Genomic DNA, 22,409 nt, shown 5'->3' with positions numbered 1-22,409 from the left:
CCAAACTTAATTTCTCATATAATAATGTTAATGGATGCTTAAACAATTTCCAAATAAAAGGCCCATATGTGCATCTTTTGTCTAAACCATCTATAATAACTTTAAAGCCATTAAGCCCACAAAAATAAAACCCTACTTCTTTGCCATCAAACACCTTCGTCCTCCACTCACCATGCAACCTCAACGATTCAGTTTTCCAAGAAAACAACAACGTTAATCGATTTAGCTTTTCAAAGCCACAATTATGAAACCTCAGAGCTTTTCCACTTCGTCTTCTTCAAACTCTAATTTAATGGCCACTACCTCCAAGTCATTAACAATCTCAAAAATCAAACCTAAATAATCACTCTCCTTGCCCGACCGACCATACATACATTTCAAAAAACTCCACAGAGCCACTAAAATCTAAACCTGTAAAAAAAAAATAAGTACAACACCCTCCCCAGCCATTCACCTTTTAGATTTTTGATACCATTGATGGAGATCCACACGTTCATTATATTTCGTAACACAAAAAAAGACAGAAATGTTGGTTTTTGACTAACAACATATCTGCAGTTGTTCACGAATGCAGATTCTTCGTTCTTTATTCGTTAAATTGATAACTTTTTCTCCTAAGTAATCAATTTTTAAATCAAGGTATACACTACTAAAGGTAGAGCACGTTTGGTCATTTGTTACTATTATTGATTCACAGTAATTTCAGGCAGATGAGGATATGAGTTTTATTACACATGTCACATGTGGATCTGCGTGAAAGAATAAGAACGCAACATGTTCGTACCTTGGAGGCTAAGAGCCAAGATTGAATTGAAAGACATACTCGAATTCATTTTCCCCCGTATTCAAGTATATCTTCTCAACTTAGTATATTTATTTTCCAAAAAAAAAAAAAAAACTAAATTGTAAACCCAACAAAATTGTGATGACAGGGTCTACACAAAACCTTTTATGTAAATCTAAATATTGATTATCAGAATACAAAAACATAAATACAATAAAGAGTGATATGTATTAAGTACTAAGTAATGCATAGAAGATGTACTTTTGTAAAGAAAAGAAGGAAAAAAAGAGAGAACATGAGAAAAATAAGCTTTTTTATTTAATAACAAATGATATTCTAACATTTTTACTTTCAAATTTCAAATGAATGTTTTGTAATTATGATACAATTTCATTGGCTAAGTTATTCTTCTCTTTCTGCAATGCATAAACATATATATTTAATTTTTTTATGTATGTATTTAATTTCTAAAGTTAAAAAGATGAGAACAAAAGAATATTCTATAAGAGTTCAGAACATTCATTTATATAAATTATGGTATTCACATGTAACATTTTATTCAAATCATATATTTTGTTAGAAATATGTAGTTCCCAATATATATTACTTCACCTTTTTTAGTCTATTTTTTGTTCTTCAAAAAAAAATCTTAAATAATTAGGAAACATAATTAACAAACAAAACATTATACAATTCATCCCCGCATAGCGGGGTAATACTAATACCTAGTAATTTGTAAAAGCTCTTATTGAAGAAATACTTATGACTCGTCAGCTATTACTTCATGATTATGGTCTGTTGTAGCTCGGTAACGAAAGGCTTTTAGTTTTTACCAATTGATTTTTTGTTCAACTATAACTAAACCGTTTGGTTTTTACTTTTTACTGGTTGTTTTCGATCGGTTACTCTTTTATACGAGAAAACCAAAGTTGTAATATTTGATGAATTTGAGTAATAAAATCGCCGTAAAAAGAAGAAAAAAAACTATATCAATAAAGAATTGATGAGATTTATTCATTATCCAAACACATCTTAAACCAGTGTAGCAATAAATCACACATAGACTTTTCGCCAATACATATGCTTATCGCTTATACTTTATAAATATGCTTATTCAAAGAAATACAAATTCCCATCAGAGCATCCACATTAGTCTAGATACTCTAATGGTATCTCACAAATATATAATATCAATAGTTCCAATATATTCTAATTAAATTAAAGAGTTAAATTTTAAATCAAAAACAAATTTGAACCTTACAAATGTCGTCAAAAAGTCTCATGTTTGGTTAGGGTTAGCCAGAGTCATGGGGTTGCGGTTAACCAAAGCCATGGAGTTAGGATTAGCCATAGCCATGAGGTTGCGGTTAGCCACAGCCAGAGCCATGGGGTCGGGGTTAGCCGCAGCTATGGGGTTGGGGTTAGCCGCAGCCATAGGGTTGGGGTTAGCCGCAGCAGTGGGGATGGCCGGCTTATTCTTCGCTAAACCTAATTATTAAAGAAGAATATAAGTTTTATTTACACTTAACACATCATCAATTAGGTATTACGACTTTGTTATAAGATTTACGTACACTGTTTATAGAGGCACCATATGACAAGACAAACAGCCACCAAGCACATAAAAAAGAGGCACAGCACCAGCCCTACGAACAACTGCATTTTCCGTTACTTGTTCTTGTTCTCACTAACAATTCTTTTATGTATTTTGTGTGGGTTATGATGATTTTATTATAATCCAAATGTTGGAATTACTCATAGCAATATATAAAAGTGGTATTTTATAATCAAATTTGACATTAACATGCGCTCAAATGCCCAGCTTTGATATTAATCAGATCATGACATGTGTGATACCAAATATTAAATAGAATGTGATATATGTATGCCATAAACTAATTTAGTCACAACATATGTTTAAATATATCTAATATTAAATAGATTGTAACATTTGTTAAAGAATTTCTTCAAAACTTATAATGATTAATAAAAAAACTAACTTATATATGATATTGTAAAATGATATCAAAATCATTGTAGCATTAGTTTATACGTATATCTTTTTTTGCTCTATATATTTTTATCATATTGTATAGAAAATATAATACTAATCAAGAAAATAATTTATTTATTTTTATTTTATTTTTGTCAAAAACAGCTGTATTTTATTACTCAAAGGAGTTAAGGTTCAAACAAGCATTGATTAAGCTACAAGATAAAAGGGAATTTCCCAATGCCAAAACAACAAGAATACAAAGCTAGGATTAATTGGCAATAGATTCTTAAAAGCTTTGAGCCAAATTCTTAAAGAAAATAATTTATTATTGTGAGAACTAAATGATTAAATAAGAAAATATATTGATTACTTTTAATCCATCATAGATTCCAACTTAAATAATATGAAGTAGCTGTTTGAGGGCATCTCCAACCCCACTCTATTTTAGAGTCAAAGTTCTATTATAGAGCAACATTTGCTCCAACCCTATTCTATATTTTACTCTGAAATAGAGAAAATGATGAGATTACTCTATATTTAGAGTAACTCTATTCTCAACTCTATTTTTTTACACTACCTCAATTTTATAGTCAAATATAGAGTAACACATTAGAGAAAAATCATGCTCTATTTTAGAGTTACTTTATAATAGAGTAAAAAATAGAGATATACACTGGAGATAGTCTGAAGAGGAACCATAGCCCAAGACCTACCAAGGCTATAATCACCCCGACAGCTATGACAATAATTTTTTTTTTATCGGAAAAATGATTGCCAGCTACTTGAAGTATACGCCAACACATAGCCACACATTCAAACAATATAAATATTCTGTTAACTACATGAACTATTGTCATCACATAAGGACATCCATAACCAAACATAGGTTATGTGTACAACACCATAAACATTAAATTTTGGCCGGAATCAGGCATTGACCAGTGTTAACCAGCGTTTTTTTTCCTAAAAATAATATTTTTTTGTTTTTATATATTTATTATAAATAAATAAAAAAATTAAATGATTTGTATAATTTACAAAAACAAAATATAACAACAAAAAGTTATATGACAAAAAAATATAAAAAAATTATGTACCAAAAAAATTAAAAAATTTATGACAAACAAAATTTGTGGTATATCTAGTAACTAATTTTGTTAATACAGAAAATATACCAAAAATAATATAATAAAACTATACCACCAAAATTTTATGTGTAGTAGATTTTTTTATAAAACTATAACAAATATATACCTTTCCGTTTTAAAAATCATTTTTTGTTTTGTATTTTCAAAGATGGGGGTTTTAAATATTTTTTTCTTTTTTACTTATTTATAAGATTATGTCATTTAAAATATATCAAAGGCATTGCCAAATATTTCTTTGATTTTAATAGATCAACCTTTGAATTTACAAAATCAACTTTTGTTTTTAACTATCTTCTTGATATATGTCTTTTATGTAAATAAATAAAATTTTCATTATTTTCTTCCTTTGTTCTTCTTATTAGAAACAAAGAAATAGTTGCTAATGTCTTGGATATATTTCAAATGACATAATCTTATAAATAAGTAAAAAGAAAAAAATATATTTAAAACCCCCACCTTTGAAAATACAAAATAAAAAATGATTTTTAAAAGGAAAATGTATAGATTTGTAATAGTTTTATGAAAAAATCTACTACACATAAAATTTTGGTTGTATAGTTTTATTATATAATTTTTGGTATATTTTATGTATTAACAAAATTAGTTACTAGATATATTACAAATTTTGTTTGTCATATAATTTTTATTTTTTTTGGTATAGAATTTTTTGTATTTTTTTGTCGTATAATTTTTTTTATTATATTTTGTTTTTATAAATTATACAAATTATTGAATCTTTTTATTTATTTATCAAAAATACGTAAAAAGAAAAAAATGCTATTAAGAAAAAAAAAATTGTTTAAATATTTTTTCGGGTCAACGCTGGTCAATATTGATCAATGCCGGTCAACACTGGTCAACACCGGATTCCGGCCAAAATTTAATGTTTATAGTATTGTACACATAAACATTTATACTGTTTATATCTATAGTAATCATTTTTCTTCATTTTTTGTTTTAAAACGTCCTTTTTTCCAATTTTCCCTTTTTTGTAAACAATTATTTAACGCCGTCTATTGATCTTCTTCATCGCTCATCGCTCTCTCTCAATCAAACGACTCTCTCTCTCTCTCAGGTAAGCTTTCTTCAGTTTTGCTCATACACCAATATAAATAGTGTACTCTTCCAATCAACTTCGTTTACTTTTGTACCTTTCTACCATTGCAGGAGGATACATATGTATGGGAGGATGGTGACGATCGGTAATTTCCTTTTCACTTATTTTTTGATGCATAGAGATGGTCACAGATCGTGTGAGAAAGGATTTTGATCCTTAAGCTATATTCCCCTATTTTAATGTTTTGTGGAGTTTTATGAAAAGGTATAAATTACAAATAATTTTTTAAATGATAATTGTGTCATTGGCGATAGTTTAGGAAATCTGAATAGGGGAAGATATTGTTGAAATAAAATTTGAATTTGTTATGATTCTTCAGTAACATGAAGGTGTTTGAGGAGTAACCATAGCCCAAGACCTATCAAGGCTATAAATACCCCGACGACTATGGCAATAACTCTTTTTTTATCTGTCTCTATCGACACCGTCCACGCCATTTCTCTTACGAGCTTACTCTTCTCGTCAACAATTATTTTTGGGTGTCTTGTATGTTTTCTGATTAATTTATTAAAAAAAGATTTGATGTACCCAATATTAATATCATTTTATAGTGTTCATATTCAAAAATACCTCTTTTAATATATAAAATAATAAAATTTTAAACCCTAAAACTCAAATACTAAACTCTACCCCTACAAACTAACTGTACTTTTATTATAAAAAAGATAACTCAAATCTATAAAAAAATTCTAAAAAATTAATTTAACATATCGTAATTGTGTAAAAAAGGATAAAAATAAAAATGTTAAAAAAAATGATATTTTTGAAAAAGAATATCTCAAAAATGATATTTCTAACAAATTCTCAACAAAAAAAGAGTTTGATGTCCCCCATTGCAATATAAACATTTATCAAGTGGCACATTAATATATCAAAATAGATCTTGTTGTTCAAATATTTCTTAACACTAAGGGGGGTGTATTCAAAACAAAATTTGGGAGGATTTGTGATTTTTCTTAAAATCCCATGTTATTCACCTAATGATTTTAAAATCACATCTCAAATTCATTGTTATTGAATATGAAATTTGTTAAAAATCATTCAAAATCACTCACAATCCACTATTATTCAATCAACAATTTGCAAAAACCATAACAAATCCACAATCTACTATTATTCAATCAACAATTTGCAAAAATCATAACAAATCCACTGCTATTCAAAACCAAGTTCTCTTTTTTTTTAGAAAACATAATAGTGATTGTGAGAGACTTTGGTGCATTTTTGTAAGGGAAATCCTATTTAAAAAATCTCACATTCCAGAGAGTGTTTTTGAAGGATTGGTTTAAAAAAAAAACAAATTACGAATTGCAAAATTTTGGGTTCTCTCTCTACCTTTCTCTGTTATGTTCTCCTCTCTAGTTTCTGGGCTCTCTCTTCTCCTTTCTCTGTTTTTCTTGTGTGTTAATTATAGGTTTCACGTCTTGTTTTATTTTATTTTATTAGGGTTAGTTGTTAGGTATATATAGTCTCGAGATTAGGGTAATTAGGGTAAAGGCTTCATGATGCAAATTATGGTGGTGTCTGTTCGGATCAAATTGCCAAAAAACCAAAACCAACCTCTTTACATATGAATATGTTCAATGTATTATTTGTGTTATGCTATATAAAAACCTCTCGTTTGGACTTGAGAATCTCTTAAAAACCCAATTAAATCTCACCAAATCTCATCAAATCACAAACTATTTTTTTTTCAAAAATAGAAAATAATAGTAAATCCAGCAAACTACCTTAAAAACTCACTGTAAATCTCCTAAAAGCCAAAATATCATAAATCTTCCCAAATTCTGTTTTGAATACACCCCCCTAAACATATTGTGACATTTGTTTATATGTAAGGTATGTATATCTATTAATCAAGTCATAAGTTCATGTATATGTTTAAATGTGTGTTTAGTAGTAAAGTAGATTGCTCTATTTGTCAAAGAATATAATAAATAAAAAATATAACTATTTTCTTTTTAAGACTAATTTAAAAGTGTATCCAAGAGAGTTATAAAACAAAAAGAAAAATTTAATCTTTTTTATAAATCTGTATTATGTTTAATAATAAAAAAAGCTTTTTATCTTTGTTTTGAGTATATCCTACTATATTAGTTGAGAAGTATAAAGTTAACCTTATATAGTGTAAAAATTACATTGTAATGACATTTGTCTTAAGACAAATGATTAATTTTTCAGTAATGGTAAATACGTAATTTAAATATTAGACTATTAAAATCTTTAAAAAATTATTAGTTTCTTAAAAAATTACTTTCTCTCACTAATTAATTATGTACGAAAATTACTAACTAATTTAAAAAAATTGTAAACCAGTCAGAATGTAAAAACTAAGACTTTATATCTAAGTATACAATATGATTATTTTTAATAACTATATTTGGAAGATTTTGTTAAGATTTTAAATTATGATTCCCCTATCATCATTCTTTTATTTCATTTACAAAAAAATTTGAATTATCATATAATACATATGATTAATGTAGAATTTTTTCTTCATGTGTTGTACTTTGATTTTTTTAAAACGAAGATATACTATTCAATCTATGAAGAAAAATGTATGTGTTTAATGTTCTACAATGACGGGTTGGTAAAACTAATTTATGTAGTTGATAAATAAAGAAATTTTCTTTACTCACAATTATAATAGAGAAATATCCTAAAATAAACTTATTTTTGTGCTATTTTTAAGAATCTTCTATTATAATATTATAATTACTATTTCAAAATATTTTACAAAATGATAATTGAAATACAACCAACAAACAATATAAAACTGTAAGATACATTAAACAAATTTTAAATGCTATAACAGTGTAAAATAATTAGTATTCAAAAATATATATAGATTTTCCAAACAATTACAATATTAAAAATAAATATTCTCTCTAACAAAATATTTTTTAAAAATAAATATAACAATAATTTTTATTATTATATTATAAGGTAAAAATGTTGATCTGGGATATCTTTTAGTGTTTTTTTTTCTAAATTTTGATTGTGTAAAGTATTAAAAATTACAACTGAAAAAATATAAAGTTTTTTTTTTGGTAAACTTTTCTTTTTTTCTCTTTTTTACGCCGTGAAACAAAAACTTTAACGCCGTCTATTGATCTTCTTCGTCGCTCATCGTTCTCTCTCAATCAAACGACTCTCTCTCTCTCTCTCTCTCTCTCTCTCTCTCAGGTAAGCTTTCTTCAGTTTTGCTCATACACCAATATAAATAGTGTGCTCTTCCAATCAACTTCGTTTACTTTTGTTTCGTTTCGTTTCGTTTCTAGACGCAAAGTTTCTTCCTTTTTTTTCCAATGTTCGTGTCGATCTTTAATCCCCAGAGATTGATTTAAGCCTAAATCGTCTCTCTCTTTGTGTAGATAAATTGGGAGAATCTTTGACAAAACTAAAAAATGCAATTTTCTTGTGATCCTGTAAGTTCTATGAGTGAGAGATTTCGATTTGGTTTGTAGCTTCTTTTTTTTTTTTTTTTAAATTTTTATTACATATTTATCTGTTTCGTATGCGTTGTTTGTGTAATAAAGGATCAAGAAGGAGATGAGCTGCCACAATATGAACACATTTATCAGAATGACTTCTCATATCGAAAGTAAGAACCTTTCTTTTTGATGCGTGTGGCTTTTTTGTTTTTGGTTATCTATCTTGTCAATATGAGTTGTTGTTGTTAAGTACATATTTGTTTCAATGCCTCTCTCTGTATGTAGGCACAAGAAACAGAAGGAAGAAGATATTTCAATCTGTGAATGCAAGTTTGATTTTGGAGACCCTGACAGTGCTTGTGGTGAGAGATGTCTGAATGTGATTACTAACACTGAATGTACTCCTGGATACTGCCCTTGTGGTGTCTATTGCAAGAATCAGGTTAATTTGTTTAAAGCGTTTTGCTTCTTCTTCTATGTTTTTATGTTTAGAGCACAAGGGTTGTTGATCTTACTGTAAATTTCTAGTGTCATTCTGGCTTGGTGGTGTTCTTAGAAGTTCCTGTTTGAACTAGTGTGGGCTTACATACAACTTATTCAGTTAGATGTATGTTACTTAGTACTTTTACATGCTTTGCTGGTCACAGAAGTTCCAAAAATGTGAATACGCCAAAACAAAGTTGATTAAGTCCGAAGGTCGTGGGTGGGGACTAGTGGCTCTTGAAGACATAAAGGTGAGGATTCAAGCTTCTTATTGTGTGTGTCTTTAATATTTCTGATACTCTTTTACTAAGGTTTATGAAATTTTCACTCACACTTCATTCATCAAACGGGCGTATTAGATGGCTGATGTATTCTTTTCTGAAGTAAATATTTAGTTGGGTTTGATCAAACGACTGGTTGTATTTGATGCTATGATTCAGGCGGGACAGTTTATAATTGAGTACTGTGGCGAAGTAATATCATGGAAAGAAGCAAAGCGTAGGGCTCAAACTTATGAAACTCATGGTGAGTAGAAACTACTTTACAGAGATATGATGAGAGTGTTGTAATGCTTTAGGTGATGTAAAAATTGTGTTACATGGGCAGGTGTCAAGGATGCATACATTATATCTCTTAATGCATCTGAGGCTATTGATGCCACTAAGAAAGGAAGCCTTGCTAGGTTTATAAATCATTCATGGTAAACAAACAACTGGACTTTTTTACATGCTTCAAAGTAATTCATATCTGTAAAAACGTTCCTTATTCTTTCTTTCTCTATATTCCCGCAGTAGACCAAATTGTGAGACGAGGAAGTGGAATGTACTGGGAGAAGTTAGGGTTGGAATCTTTGCAAAAGAGAGCATCTCTCCCCGGACTGAATTGGCTTACGACTATAATTTTGAATGGTACGGTGGTGCCAAAGTCCGTTGTCTCTGTGGTGCAGTCGCATGTTCTGGATTTCTTGGAGCCAAGTCCCGTGGCTTTCAGGCAAGACCTAATTGTATCATTTGTCAAAAATATGGAGAAAATGATATTTATCATACCTAATTTTATACCTTTCTACCATTGCAGGAGGATACATATGTATGGGAGGATGGTGACGATCGGTAATTTCCTTTTCACTTATTTTTTGATGCATAGAGATGGTCACAGATCGTGTGAGAAAGGATTTTGATCCTTAAGCACATCTCTATTCTTTTGTCTCCAGGTATTCAGTTGATAAAATTCCAGTCTATGATTCTGCAGAGGACGAGCTTACATCTGAGCCCTCTAAGAATGAAGAGTCCAACACAAATGAAGAGAAAGAGAAAGATATCTCGACAGAGAACCAATTGGAGTCTACTGCTCTGATTGTTCATCAATCGGATTCAACTCCTATGGAGGAAGATGTTGTTTTCACGGAGACTGTTAAAACCGAAACAGCTGAAGATGTGAAGCTGCTCTCACAAGATTCACAACAAGATTCATCGCAGAATAATACTGCAATTGTATCACGGGTCCGTGGCAACATTTTCAAGATTAAGTCGGAGTCTCTTCCAAAGAAACGAGGCAGGCCGTCGTTGTCAGGTGGAAAGACAAAGAATGTCGCTCAGAAGCACGTTGACATAGCCAATGTGGTTCAGCTACTAGCAACCAAAGAAGCTCAAGATGAAATTCTCAAATACGAGGTATAAAAGACTTTTTCAAGCTAATATAGCTACAAACTAAAAATTCCTGTCAAGGTATTGATGATGTGTTTGGCAAATTGTTGCTTGCACTCCCCCAGGAGGTGAAGAAGGACGCAGCAGTACGGCTCTCGTCATTGTACGATGAGATAAGGCCAGCCATTGAAGAGCATGAGAGAGATAGCCAAGACAGTGTAGCAACAAGTGTGGCGGAGAAATGGATACAAGCAAGCTGTAATAAACTCAAGGCAGAGTTTGATCTATACTCTAGTGTAATAAAGAACATTGCTTGCACTCCCATCAAGCCACAGGACACAAAGACCAAACCTGTGGAAGCAGGGAACGATGACCAGGTTAAGCTCTTGGAACCCTGATAAGAATGAGCTTCAAAACCCGCTAAACTTACTCGGATGGTTCTGATCAGTCTTGGAATTACAAGTCATTATGATTATTGATTACAGTTTTAAGCCATTGATTCGAGGAAAAAGGGTAGTAATTAACTGTGATTCAAAAATATTTTGTTAAGGTTGAGATCTGGATATATTTTATTCTAAAAATAATTTAAATTGATAATATTAAATATGCTCAAAAGTAAGTTAATGTAGTATTAACATAATAATCTAACTTCTTAAAAAATGTGAAGATAATTTAGTTTTATTTAAAATGCTAAAGAATACATATTTTAACAAAAAAAAAAGATTGAGAAAGAAATATGTTAAGAATCTAATTGTTAAAAATGATATTTTATTGAATTGAAAGACAACTATATAGAAAATAATCTTTTGATGGCATACATTTAAGTGTATATAAAAAAATGATATTATTAAATATGAGATCTGTTTTTTATTAATGTAATCTAAAATTTTGAAATTGTTTACTATATAATTCTTATTCAATTTACATAGTATATTCATATATATACAATTTTCAAATTTTGTATTTTATAATCAATTGTAAATCATATACTATAGATTAACTATAATAATAATTACTGATTTATTCATCTACTTATATAATAGACGTCGTACAAATTAACGATTATACCACAATTCTCTTTTTTATCTCTTTTTCTCAACCTGTTCATTGGTGTTTGTTGGTTCATTGGTGTTTGTTGGTGTGAGATTTAGCACCCACGACATACTGACCTAAACTGAAGGTAAACTGAATAACTCTACACATCAACTAGATCTATCGACATACTCGTAACTATCTACAGAGCAAGTGGAGGATAGATGAGTTGTTTCCCCCTTCTGCGTTTTGTTTGAATCATCAATCATCATTCTGACCAAAAAATATTGCAGGATGAATTTGTAACCCTGCTAATTAACTAACCAATATTAAGAAAACTCTGAGTATAATACTTAAACACTGAAATTATATAATCTTAACACTGAATTATACCTATACAGCTCTGTTTCTTTTCTTCCCTTGCTACTACATTTGTAAATAACTTTTAAATTTGCTTAATCAATTACAGATTCAAAAGTTATATAATTAATCTTATTAAAAATTTCTAAATTCTCACATAGTACAAAGCATACAACCTTTAAACCTCCCTTTCAACAATTTTTACAAAGAATTAAAGTTAAAACTGAAAGAAAAATTTTAAAAAGTTAAATCGCGTTGATATATAAATTGATTTTGTAATAGATGATTAAATGTGGACGATGAAAAGAAAACCTTTCGTTTAAGTTAAATCTTTCTGCTAAATTAGTTATCATAGTATCATACCATGAGTAAGTTTTGACGTGTAAAACCCAATTTTTCTTCTTGCATTATTCTGTTACGTACGAAGTGGTAAAGTGAAGACCTTCGACGAAAAAGTTAAATCCATATTTTGAAACGAAATGTCACCTACTAATTACAACGTTGGTAACAAACTCTGAGATTTGTTTTCATAAATTCCACGTCTTTGTTACAGTCTCAGAACACAAGAATATATATATATATATATATATATATATATATATATATATAGTAGAAAAGAAAAATGATGGAAACTAGTTTCGAAAAAATACCTTAGGAAAAAAAAAACGTGTATTGTGGCTAAGTTACTTGGTGTCTTGTAAATTATATGATACGTGGTCTTTAAGCAAATTGTCTCATGTCATTGCTTGAAAAGATACTGAAAGGTCTCGGTGTTGTATTCCAAACTCCAAAATTATACTACTAAATAGGAAATTGATTTCTAAGTTTTAAAACCAATAATTTATGACTATACTAAGCTGTTAAATTTTATGGTTATCTTGGAGAGTTAGCATAGCTTTTGTTGGGGTACGTACTCGGACCACGTAAAGATCCCATGCAATGAGTAGCTTATAATTAATGAACCCTGCGCTAATTAATTTAACCAATATTAAGAAAACATGGTGAATAGTACTTAATATTGAAATTTATATATTCTTATTAAAATTCTAAATCCTCACATAAAGCATACAATTAATCTTCTATGGGACTAAGTTTTAAACCTAACTTTTCAACAAGTTTTACAAAGAATTATAATTAAAGTGAAAACTAAGAACTTTTAAAAAGATATATAAAAACGTGTTTCTATGTATAAATTGATTTTGTGGTAGATGAGTAGATTTATCATGTGTACTACGAAAGAAAATCTTGGCACCAAATCTCTCTGCTAAATTACTCATAAAAATGAGTGAGTTTTGACGTGTGAATGCATTTTCTTGTAAACAACTGATCTCTATACAAAGAGAGGTAAACAAGTTTTCACCTTTTACAAAAATCCATATTTTTTGACGCGGTATTCATTTATAACTGAAGAACTAAAACATAAGAGGAAATAAAATCTGTCAATTTGATGGTTGACGTCCAATAATCTCTATACTACTAATTGATCGGCTAACGTTATACGCAATTGTTTAACGTGTTTTGAGACTAAACAAGTCATCACCTCTGATCATATTCTATAAATTTGGTGTGTTATCATCCTTCATCAGTCTATAACACAAACAAAATATCATTAGCTTAGCTAGAGAAAAACAAGAAGAAGAAAAGAAAAAAATGGAAGGAACAAGTTTCGAAAGTAGTTTGGCCAGAAAGATAGAAACAAGGCACCAAGTGTTACTCGCTACCAACGACTACGACGTAAGAACACCTAACAGATGCCGTGGGTTACTTCACATTATAAATCAAGAGGAGGAACCTTTGTTGTCGTCTGTTCAAAAACAGATCAGCTTCACTGTAGCACTAAACGGATTTTTTATTGCTTCTCCACCCGTCCGAGGTTTGATCTGTTTTTATGAAGTAAAAGAAGATAAATACTATAGGTTTTCGATTTACAATCAGGCTACGAAAACTTGTCGGGCTTTAGCAAGTACCCAAGCGGATGAAACAACGTTGATGGAAACTCATTTCGGATACGATGAAATAAAGGATGAATTCAAGGTGTTATGTATAAAGTCCAATCTCGAAAATTTATGGAACGTAATTACATATGAGGTTTTGACGGTGGGACGTCCGAGTGAAGAATCTTGGAGAAGAATCGAATGCAAAGTTCCTCATACTTCGGTTAGTCACCATGGAGTATTTGACGACAGAGGAACTTTGTACTATCTAGCTCATTGCAAGTATGATGATACTCACACCAAGAATGACATTATGAGCTTCAACGTCAGCTCTGAAGAATTTAAACCCATTCCATCACCTGACGGAGTCGATCTGATCAATATAGGTAATTGGAGACTTGTCAATTACAAAAAGAAAATTGTGTTGGTTGACGACGAAAATGGTTTCGTTTATAAGCCAAACGGCGATGTGTACGTTGAAATTTGGCCGGTTTTCGAAGAACGGCGACGCATACTGATTCGTAACTGGAGAGACTACGCTAGAGGTCCTGCTAATGAACTTCGTTACTACGATCGCTTCCGAGGTACCACAAGAACAGGCGAGCTTGTTTTCTCACCAACTAAGGTTACGACAGAGGGGTCAGTCACTGTGATCTTTTACAATATGAGTACGCAAACATTGAGAAGATCTGTGGTTCAACTTTTGGGTCGAGGTAATGAGAACCGTTTCGTTGATACATTCTTGGATTATGTCCATAATCCTCTGCCTGTCTGAAGAACAAGCGTTGGTCCATTCATTGGGATTAAATATTCTCTAAGTACTAGCCATATATCTAGTAATTATTAAGCTTACTTTTATTGGGATTTGTTAAGTTTTCATTTCTATTGTCCATAATTAATCTTTATTTATGCTATATAATAATAATGTTCTGGGATTGGTCGTAATTACATTTCTATTGTCGTACGTTCATCCTCTTTATTTATAATGAATAATAAATGTTTATTAATTCAGTTCTTTGTAACGATTAACTTATTAACTAATACAAAATCATAATTAACTCGTACAACAAACATTACCCATTGTGATTTTATAATTGTGACTGAAAAGGGAGAGAAAGAAGAAAGAAGAAATACGAAAAAGAAAAAGAGAAAGCAAAAAAAAAAAAATTGGCAACAAAATGTATCCGTAAAATCCATTGAATTTCCGAATTTAATCTTTTTTTTTTTCCCTTCATCTGTAAGTTTTTTGTTTATTAATTGATGTGTTGCCAAATAATAATAATAATAATGATTTATGAAAAATAGAATCTACGGAAAAAAGGAAAAAAGGGCCAATGAGAAGCTTACAAAAAACAAACCGCGCGGAGAAAAAAAAAAATATATATATATAAATGGTTTGGTCTTCTTCACTCTTCATTGTCAATTTCACAAGTCACCCCACTCAGCAGTCAGCACCATTCAAAGTAAAAGTTTGAGACTTTTTCTAGTTTGACCCATCTGACTCAGCGAAACTGAGTTGAAATATTTGTATCGTAGTAAAAAGAAGAGAGCCAAAAAAAAAAAGCTTCTTGCGGTTGATTTTGAAATCTCGTCGCCGGCGTCGGACTAAAAACAAGAGGCTTGAGAAAAAGATAACAGAGATTTGCTCATCAGAGAAAGAGGATTTTATATAGATGGTGAAGGAAACGGAGTACTACGATGTGCTTGGCGTTAGCCCAACTGCTACTGAAGCTGAGATCAAGAAAGCTTACTACATAAAGGTTCAATTTTTATTATGGGTTTCTTCTGTTTTGTTTGGATCCGGTGAGTTTGATGAATTTGGGGAGGAGTGATGATGATTCGAGTATCCACGAATTTGACTTATACTTTATGGAGTGATAGAGAGATTTATTATAGCTTTTGGAAATCTCTAGTTTTTTTTTTTCTTTTACGGTATAGTGATTCTTGTGTTGGGTCGTTTTGTTTATTATTTTGTACACAGGCACGCCAAGTTCATCCAGATAAAAACCCAGATGATCCTCAAGCTGCTCAAAACTTTCAGGTTACTTTATATTGAGCTTTTTAACAAATTCCAATCAGATTCGGGAAAACTTTTACTTTGGTGATTAGCTTTGTTGTCTATTGTAATCATTAGTACCAATTTTTCTCTCCAAAATTCTTGGATTTTTAGGTTATCTCATTCTCTGATTACAGTCTAAATATATCAAGAATTGAGAATTGGTGTTAATTCCTTCTATGTATGGTTTACATGGCTAGTGGAGATGTGTCTTGAGACTTGTATTTTCTCTGTTACCATCTGCTTTATCTTGGATGTTTTGGATAGAGTTTTTTCAAACAGTAACTTGTTATTCAGGTGTTGGGAGAGGCCTATCAAGTGCTAAGTGATTCTGGACAACGCCAAGCTTATGATGCTTGTGGCAAGTCAGGGATCTCAACGTTAGTCTCTTTTTTCTCGCCGAGTTTACTGACACGAGTGCCAAAAGTGTTGGGACTTTTTTCATTGGTGCTTACTTGTTTTTTCTTCTTTATTTTTCAGTGATGCAATCATCGATCCTGCTGCAATATTTGCAATGCTTTTTGGTAGTGAACTTTTTGAAGGGTACATTGGACAGCTTGCTATGGCATTAATGGCTTCACTTGATATCTTCACTGAAGGGGATGAGTTTGATACCAAAAAGATTCAAGAAAAAATGAGGGTAAGTTTTGGATTTATTAGTGTCCCCTCCTGCTCAAAACCAAATCCTCCTTGTACAAAAGTTGCTAAAACTGTAGATTGTGTTTTGTTTCAGATTGTCCAGAAAGAAAGAGAAGACAAGCTCTCTGAGGTTCTGAAAGACCGACTCTACGAATATGTTATAAACAAAGACGAATTTGTATGTAAAGCTGAAGCTGAAGTAGCTAAACTCTCAAATGCAGGTAATATATTCTGTAGAGTGTTCCCTGTTTTGTAATTATGCACGTTTGCTTTCTCTTTCAATCAACGCCATCTCTATGCTGAAATGAGTCTCACCCCCTCCCCCCTTCTACTTTGATATTCTTCAGCTTATGGTGTAGATATGTTGAATACAATTGGGTATATATATGTAAGACAAGCAGCAAAAGAGTTGGGGAAGAAAGCTATATATCTCGGAGTACCATTCGTTGCTGAATGGTTTAGGAACAAAGGTCATTTCATCAAATCTCAATTAACAGCTGCAACAGGTTAGATAAAAGAAGTGACTAATCAAGAACGTTCTTTGTTAGATTCCTAGAATCTGTTCCTCTCTCTTTGGAAGCAAGACATGTAGTGATTTAGTTTTCTTTTCCTGGCTGTTTATTGTCATCCTAGGCGCGTATGCTTTGTTCCAGTTGCAGGAGGAAATGAAAAGACAGCTAAATACTGAAGGAAATTATACTGAGGAGGAACTTGAGGAATACCTTCAAACCCATAAAAGAGTGATGGTTGATTCACTGTGGAAGCTCAATGTTGCTGATATCGAAGCCACTCTTTGTCGAGTTTGTCAGCTGGTTTGTTTAGCTTAAACAATACTCATGTTCACATCTGACCTCTCTTTGTTTAGTTTATCTGGTTTGTAAACTTATCTATGATTCTTTTTGTTCAGGTTCTTCAAGATCCAGAAGCCAAAAGAGAGGAGCTTCGTACAAGAGCAAGAGGGTTAAAAACTCTAGGGAGGATCTTCCAGGTAAAATCTTGTTTAATTTCCTTCTTATAGTCTGACGGGTTGTTAGAGTGTGATTTGGGAATTAAGATACAAGCCTAACCTAAAGCATTCATACAGAGAGCCAAAACAGCTAGTGAAAGTGATCCTTTAGAAAATAGTGAACCCCAAAAACTAAACGGAAATGGAAGGGGTCACGACCATGATACCTCTACATCACCAAAATCCAGTGAAGCATCTCACTCCACCTCTGGTCCTCAGGTATCATTTCACATGAACCTTTTGCTTATCTTTGATCTTTCCATTTCACCAAACTCATCACTCTCCATCTTCAAGGATGGATAAATCTTCTTTGTCTGAATTGTGTTAGATAGACATAACATTCATGCTTGTGTTGTTTAGTAGAAACACTCTGAATCAGTCACAATCTCATAAACAGTTCAAATCGAAACTAGTTAACTGTTTTCTTGTTTGGTAATCTAATAGGAACCACAAAGCCCCTACGTGGAAGAAATCAAACTAGGAGATGAACAATTCAACTATTACTTCCCAAGACCAGCACCACCTCCTGGCGCAGGGAAGCAATCCTCGACTGGCTATGATTGATTCAGGTTAGATCAGAGGTATCTCTCTGTAGCGGTTTCTTGCTTATTCAAAACCCTTTTGTATATTATATGTACCATGCAGTCTTAGCATATTTGATATTGCAGTTGTGTGCCATGTATGTAAAATTTTCGTTGTTTTTTTCTTTCGTTTTGGGGGATCCAATGTGAATTTGGGATTTGTTAGAAGAAAATTATCCTATTTATAATAAAACGGAAGTACACAACATTGTTTGTTTTGTAGACTATATAATTTTAATAAGTTGGTTACAAATAAGTTATACATTAATGATAGATTAATTAGTTACAAATAGGTTATACCGAAAATCTTAAAGAGAATATTATAAAGAATCATATCATCTAACTTACCATATTAATTTCTTTTATTAAATTATTCATCAAATAAAATCTTCTGATATCTAACTTAACATATTAATTTGTTAACTATATACTTCACCTTTCATTTTTATATATAAGTCTATTATGTGAAACAAATAAATTATCATATTATTTATTATAATTAAAAAATAGTTTTATTTCTGGATATACCATAAGTTGAATTTTTAAAAACAAATATAAATTGTTCAATCAATAAAATATTCAAGCTTTAGTAATATTATTTTTTAAATATAATATCTATTGAATTAAAAAATTTACTGAGTAACAGGTCAAAATTTGAATATTTAAATTCAAATTTACAAAATTATGTCTTATAATGGCATTCAAGTCCTGATGTATAATAGACATTGTTGAAATAACTTCACATATATAACCTAATACAACATATTAAAAATTTATTTTAAAATATAAAATATACAAAAATTTCTATAAAATAAAATTTAACCAGTGTTATAGCACGTGTAATTATCTAGAATCATTAACAATATAAAACTTACAAAATAGGTGTTTTTTTCAAACCATCATATTTGCATATGATTTTATTGTATAATGTTTTATCCAAAAAAACTTTTAAAAACAATCACATAAATTATATTTTATATAAAAATTATAATATAAATAGAATGAATTTCAACACGTGCTCGGTCTTAATCTAGTTAATGTTGAAAGCACATGAAAATATCTTTAATAGATGTTACACTAAAACTACACCGATAATTTTATATTTTATAATGTAAATTTTGTTTAATTACTTTTTTCAATATATTAATTAATATTTAAAAAAATTAACGTAAAATATTTTTAAAAAATAACAATTTAAAAATAAAAATTGGAAGACAGTTTTAAGTTTTAACTATGAATTGTTTTCTTAAATTATTCTTGATTTTTTTGGAATGAAATCTTAATAAGGGGAGATTTTAATTAATGTTTTATAAATGACTAATCCAATAATTAATGTAAATTTTCTTCAATTACCTTTTTCGTTATATTATAATTTATGAAAATTCAAAAAAGTAAGTTAATATATTTAAAAACTAAAAACCAAATTTATATGTTAAAAAAAAACAAGTTGGAAGATATTTTTACCTATGAATTGTTTTCTTAGATTATTCCAAATTATTTTGGATTCTTTTAGTAGAATGGAATTTTCTAATAAGGGGAGATTTCATTCTATAAAACATTAATTAAAATGAAATTGTTTGTGTAGAATGATTAATTAATTAAAACATTATTGTTTGTGTAAAACATTAATTAAAATAAATTAAAAATTTTAATTCAAATTATTTTGGATTCTTTTAGTAGAATGAAATCTTCTAATAAGGGGAGATTTCATTCTAATAAACATTAATTAAAATGAAAATTTTTAGTAGAATGAAATCTTCTAATAAGGGGAGATTTCATTCTAATAAACATTAATTAAAATGAAAATTTTTAGTAGAATGAAATCTTCTAATAAGGGGAGATTTCATTCTAATAAACATTAATTAAAATGAAAATTTTTAGTAGAATGAAATCTATACTATTAATTGGAGATTAAAAAGCAGAAAAAAAAAATTTACAAAAATTCTATATATTGCCCCTATGCTCAAAGAAAGGAAGAAGAGACAAAAAAAAAATTAAGGGCAAATGAGTAATCTAAAGTGTCAAAATGACGCGGACCCTATCAGTTAGGAGATAATCTCATTCGGATCTTACCTATCTTATATGTGTATCCAAACACTGTCCTTTTCCCAAACCTGTAAGCAAAGTGAGTATCCAAATGTATATTTAGGGAGAAAAAATATTCTAATTAATCATATTAAGTACCTACCATATCAACTCTTAACGACATTTAAACCCCAAAAAATCTATTTTTAAAAACCATACGGTTTTAGAAACTAACCATTCTTAAAATCGAAATATCAATAATCAATCATAAAATTAAAATTCCATAATCTCCCGAAACTTAATCCTTTCCAAAACTGACAGAATCAGATTCTATCATCTCCATTATCTCCAAATCATCATTCAAAACTTTTTAAAAATGGAACAATGAAATCCCTAAACATCCTCTATATATAATAATATCTCAAATCAAAATCATTTTAAAAACTAACAAAATACTACCATTTTGGAAAAACATAAACTGAAAATCTTCAATATAGATTATGTAGAATATTCGACTAATTGTAGATAACACAGAATAAGATTAGGTTGCACTAAATCACCTTCATTACTACTATAAATAACAAAGTAGACGCCATACCCAACCGAACCCACAAATATATTTCATAAAGTCGCCTTCTACCATTCTAAATAAGCTACACATCCTCCAAAACATCGATCCCAATAGAAGAAAAAAAATGGTTGCTGGATTCACATACCTTAACAAGTTGGCACATCAGGTCAAGAAACTCCACCCATGGAAGCAATATAGAATATACAAACTACAAAGCATACCGGAGATGAATTTGTAAGTCTAAACATAACAGCTTCTCTAATTTGTAATTCTAACAATTTTGCAGATGATAAACCAAATACAAAACTCTCTACAGCAATTGATAGTTCTGTAGATCAAGTTGATTCTCGGCTCCATACAATATCATTATTGGTGAATCTGTTCTTAAAGAAGTTTGCAAGATATTTTTACAAATATACCTGAGTTCACAAGAATTTCACAGTATCTCATTGAAGAACTCCATGAGAGTGAGGAAACTACAAAAACCAAAGAAATCCAAAGGATTTACAAGATTAGGCAAAAGTAATCTCATTCTAACCTGCTTAATGATATTATTATGGATTTTAATTTTGACCTGTCAAATTATATAAATCAATGTTTTGCATTGCCAGGCACTCACATATGAACACACTATATCAAGACCAGCCATAATTCTTACTCTTGAAATCCATTCATTTATAATTTTCAGAAATGTGGATATATGCATTCAACTTATCTGGTGTTGGACCATCCAACTAACATTATGTTATCATTATGAAACAATTATGTTCCGATTTTTTCATCTTTTGAAAAAAAATATTCATTTCAAAAACTTTAAAGTTGAACCTATGACAGAAACAAGTTGTTACTCTTTAAACTTGGCACTAATTCATACTACGTATATGTTTGGGTTTGCAAATACATCACATTTGGCATTTTAAGTAACCAGAGGGGATAAAAAAAAAAAACTAGAATCAGATGACTTATTTTCTCAAAATATGTTATTAAAGAACTAATAAAAAATCTTATGTGATCGGTAGATTTCTTGAAGAGCCAAGCTCTCCGTGACAAACATCACAGAAAATTTTGGTCAACAACAATATATCCTAAAATCAAAGCATATGAATTTGTAAATCCCTAATTTGAGTCCCAAATATCCTATGAATCAATACTCCTGATTCAAACTCAACTAACCTGTTTGTATTGAGGGTAAGCGTATACAACATAAATCAGTTTAACAGGTTGAGGATAGACTGCAACTCCAGTAATGGTCTCTACCGGCGCCGGAAGATAAGGTGAAGGAGTGGCGTATGGTTATGGAGCTTGGTATGCGGAATAGTAGAGTGAGCTGTATATGTGAACTGATAAGATGACGAAGAACAAGCTGAAGACAACGGCGACATAGATCAAAGAAGAAATCGCTGAAACACGATCTAAGGTTTTTACTTTTCAGCTTTCAAGAATCAAGCGTGAGAATTTGACTTTGTTTTTTTTATTTTTATTTTTTTTCTTTTAAAAATAAAAACATATATTGAAAAACTAGAGAAAAGTACTCTTTAAAATATATGGGCCGAGCCCATTACTTTCTTCACAAAATTCAACACATAAATTTTTTACGTTT

At 30.3% G+C, this 22,409-nt stretch overlaps 3 protein-coding genes and 1 long non-coding RNA gene across 5 annotated transcripts; 3 read left to right on the top strand and 1 right to left on the bottom strand.

Moving 5' to 3' along the window:
• On the top strand, positions 8,158 to 11,129 carry LOC104702442 (histone-lysine N-methyltransferase ASHH1). Its single transcript, XM_010418296.2, has 11 exons — positions 8,158 to 8,231; positions 8,420 to 8,473; positions 8,585 to 8,649; positions 8,765 to 8,921; positions 9,127 to 9,213; positions 9,403 to 9,487; positions 9,569 to 9,662; positions 9,754 to 9,952; positions 10,037 to 10,071; positions 10,173 to 10,632; positions 10,731 to 11,129. The coding sequence occupies exons 2-11, from the start codon at positions 8,453 to 8,455 to the stop codon at positions 11,001 to 11,003; spliced, it is 1,476 nt and encodes a 491-aa protein (XP_010416598.1). The 5' UTR covers positions 8,158 to 8,231; positions 8,420 to 8,452; the 3' UTR covers positions 11,004 to 11,129.
• On the top strand, positions 13,604 to 14,881 carry LOC104702441 (putative F-box protein At1g76830). Its single transcript, XM_010418294.2, has one exon. The coding sequence runs from the start codon at positions 13,648 to 13,650 to the stop codon at positions 14,704 to 14,706; it is 1,059 nt and encodes a 352-aa protein (XP_010416596.1). The 5' UTR covers positions 13,604 to 13,647; the 3' UTR covers positions 14,707 to 14,881.
• LOC104702439 (chaperone protein dnaJ 10-like) lies at positions 15,347 to 21,221 on the top strand. Of its 2 annotated transcripts, XM_010418293.2 has the most exons (11): positions 15,347 to 15,691; positions 15,913 to 15,972; positions 16,285 to 16,367; positions 16,468 to 16,627; positions 16,721 to 16,847; positions 16,974 to 17,132; positions 17,260 to 17,438; positions 17,534 to 17,614; positions 17,711 to 17,851; positions 18,077 to 18,201; positions 21,096 to 21,221. In XM_010418293.2, exons 1-10 carry the CDS (start codon positions 15,605 to 15,607, stop codon positions 18,194 to 18,196), a joined length of 1,197 nt encoding a protein of 398 aa, XP_010416595.1. In that variant the 5' UTR covers positions 15,347 to 15,604; the 3' UTR covers positions 18,197 to 18,201; positions 21,096 to 21,221. The 2 variants fall into 2 exon arrangements, with proteins under 2 accessions (XP_010416595.1, XP_010416594.1); XM_010418292.2 differs by lacking the exon at positions 21,096 to 21,221 and having other exon boundaries at positions 18,077 to 18,453.
• Positions 20,037 to 22,294, bottom strand: LOC104702440. Its single transcript, XR_754002.2, has 4 exons — positions 21,983 to 22,294; positions 21,229 to 21,285; positions 20,955 to 21,017; positions 20,037 to 20,327 (listed from the first exon to the last, which is right to left on the bottom strand). It is a non-coding gene; the product is annotated as an uncharacterized LOC104702440 (long non-coding RNA).

Source organism: Camelina sativa, chromosome 7 (genome assembly GCF_000633955.1).
Source record: "Camelina sativa cultivar DH55 chromosome 7, Cs, whole genome shotgun sequence".
In the NCBI taxonomy this organism is placed as follows: Eukaryota; Viridiplantae; Streptophyta; class Magnoliopsida; order Brassicales; family Brassicaceae; genus Camelina; species Camelina sativa.
Note: the sequence above shows the minus strand (reverse complement) of the source record. Positions and strands in the feature narration are given on the sequence as shown.

What these genes read in the sequence shown, in the direction of transcription:
- LOC104702441 (XM_010418294.2), top strand. Translation starts at nt 13,648, where the DNA reads ATGGAAGGAACAAGTTTCGAAAGTAGTTTGGCCAGAAAGATAGAAACA.
- LOC104702442 (XM_010418296.2), top strand. Translation starts at nt 8,453, where the DNA reads ATGCAATTTTCTTGTGATCCT. An exon ending in TGCAATTTTCTTGTGATCCT is followed by an intron (nt 8,474 to 8,584) that starts GTAAGTTCTATG and finishes TGTGTAATAAAG; the next exon opens with GATCAAGAAGGAGATGAGCT. An exon ending in TGGCTCTTGAAGACATAAAG is followed by an intron (nt 9,214 to 9,402) that starts GTGAGGATTCAA and finishes GCTATGATTCAG; the next exon opens with GCGGGACAGTTTATAATTGA.
- LOC104702439 (XM_010418293.2), top strand. Translation starts at nt 15,605, where the DNA reads ATGGTGAAGGAAACGGAGTACTACGATGTGCTTGGCGTTAGCCCAACT. An exon ending in AGAAAGCTTACTACATAAAG is followed by an intron (nt 15,692 to 15,912) that starts GTTCAATTTTTA and finishes TTTTGTACACAG; the next exon opens with GCACGCCAAGTTCATCCAGA. An exon ending in TTTGTCGAGTTTGTCAGCTG is followed by an intron (nt 17,439 to 17,533) that starts GTTTGTTTAGCT and finishes CTTTTTGTTCAG; the next exon opens with GTTCTTCAAGATCCAGAAGC.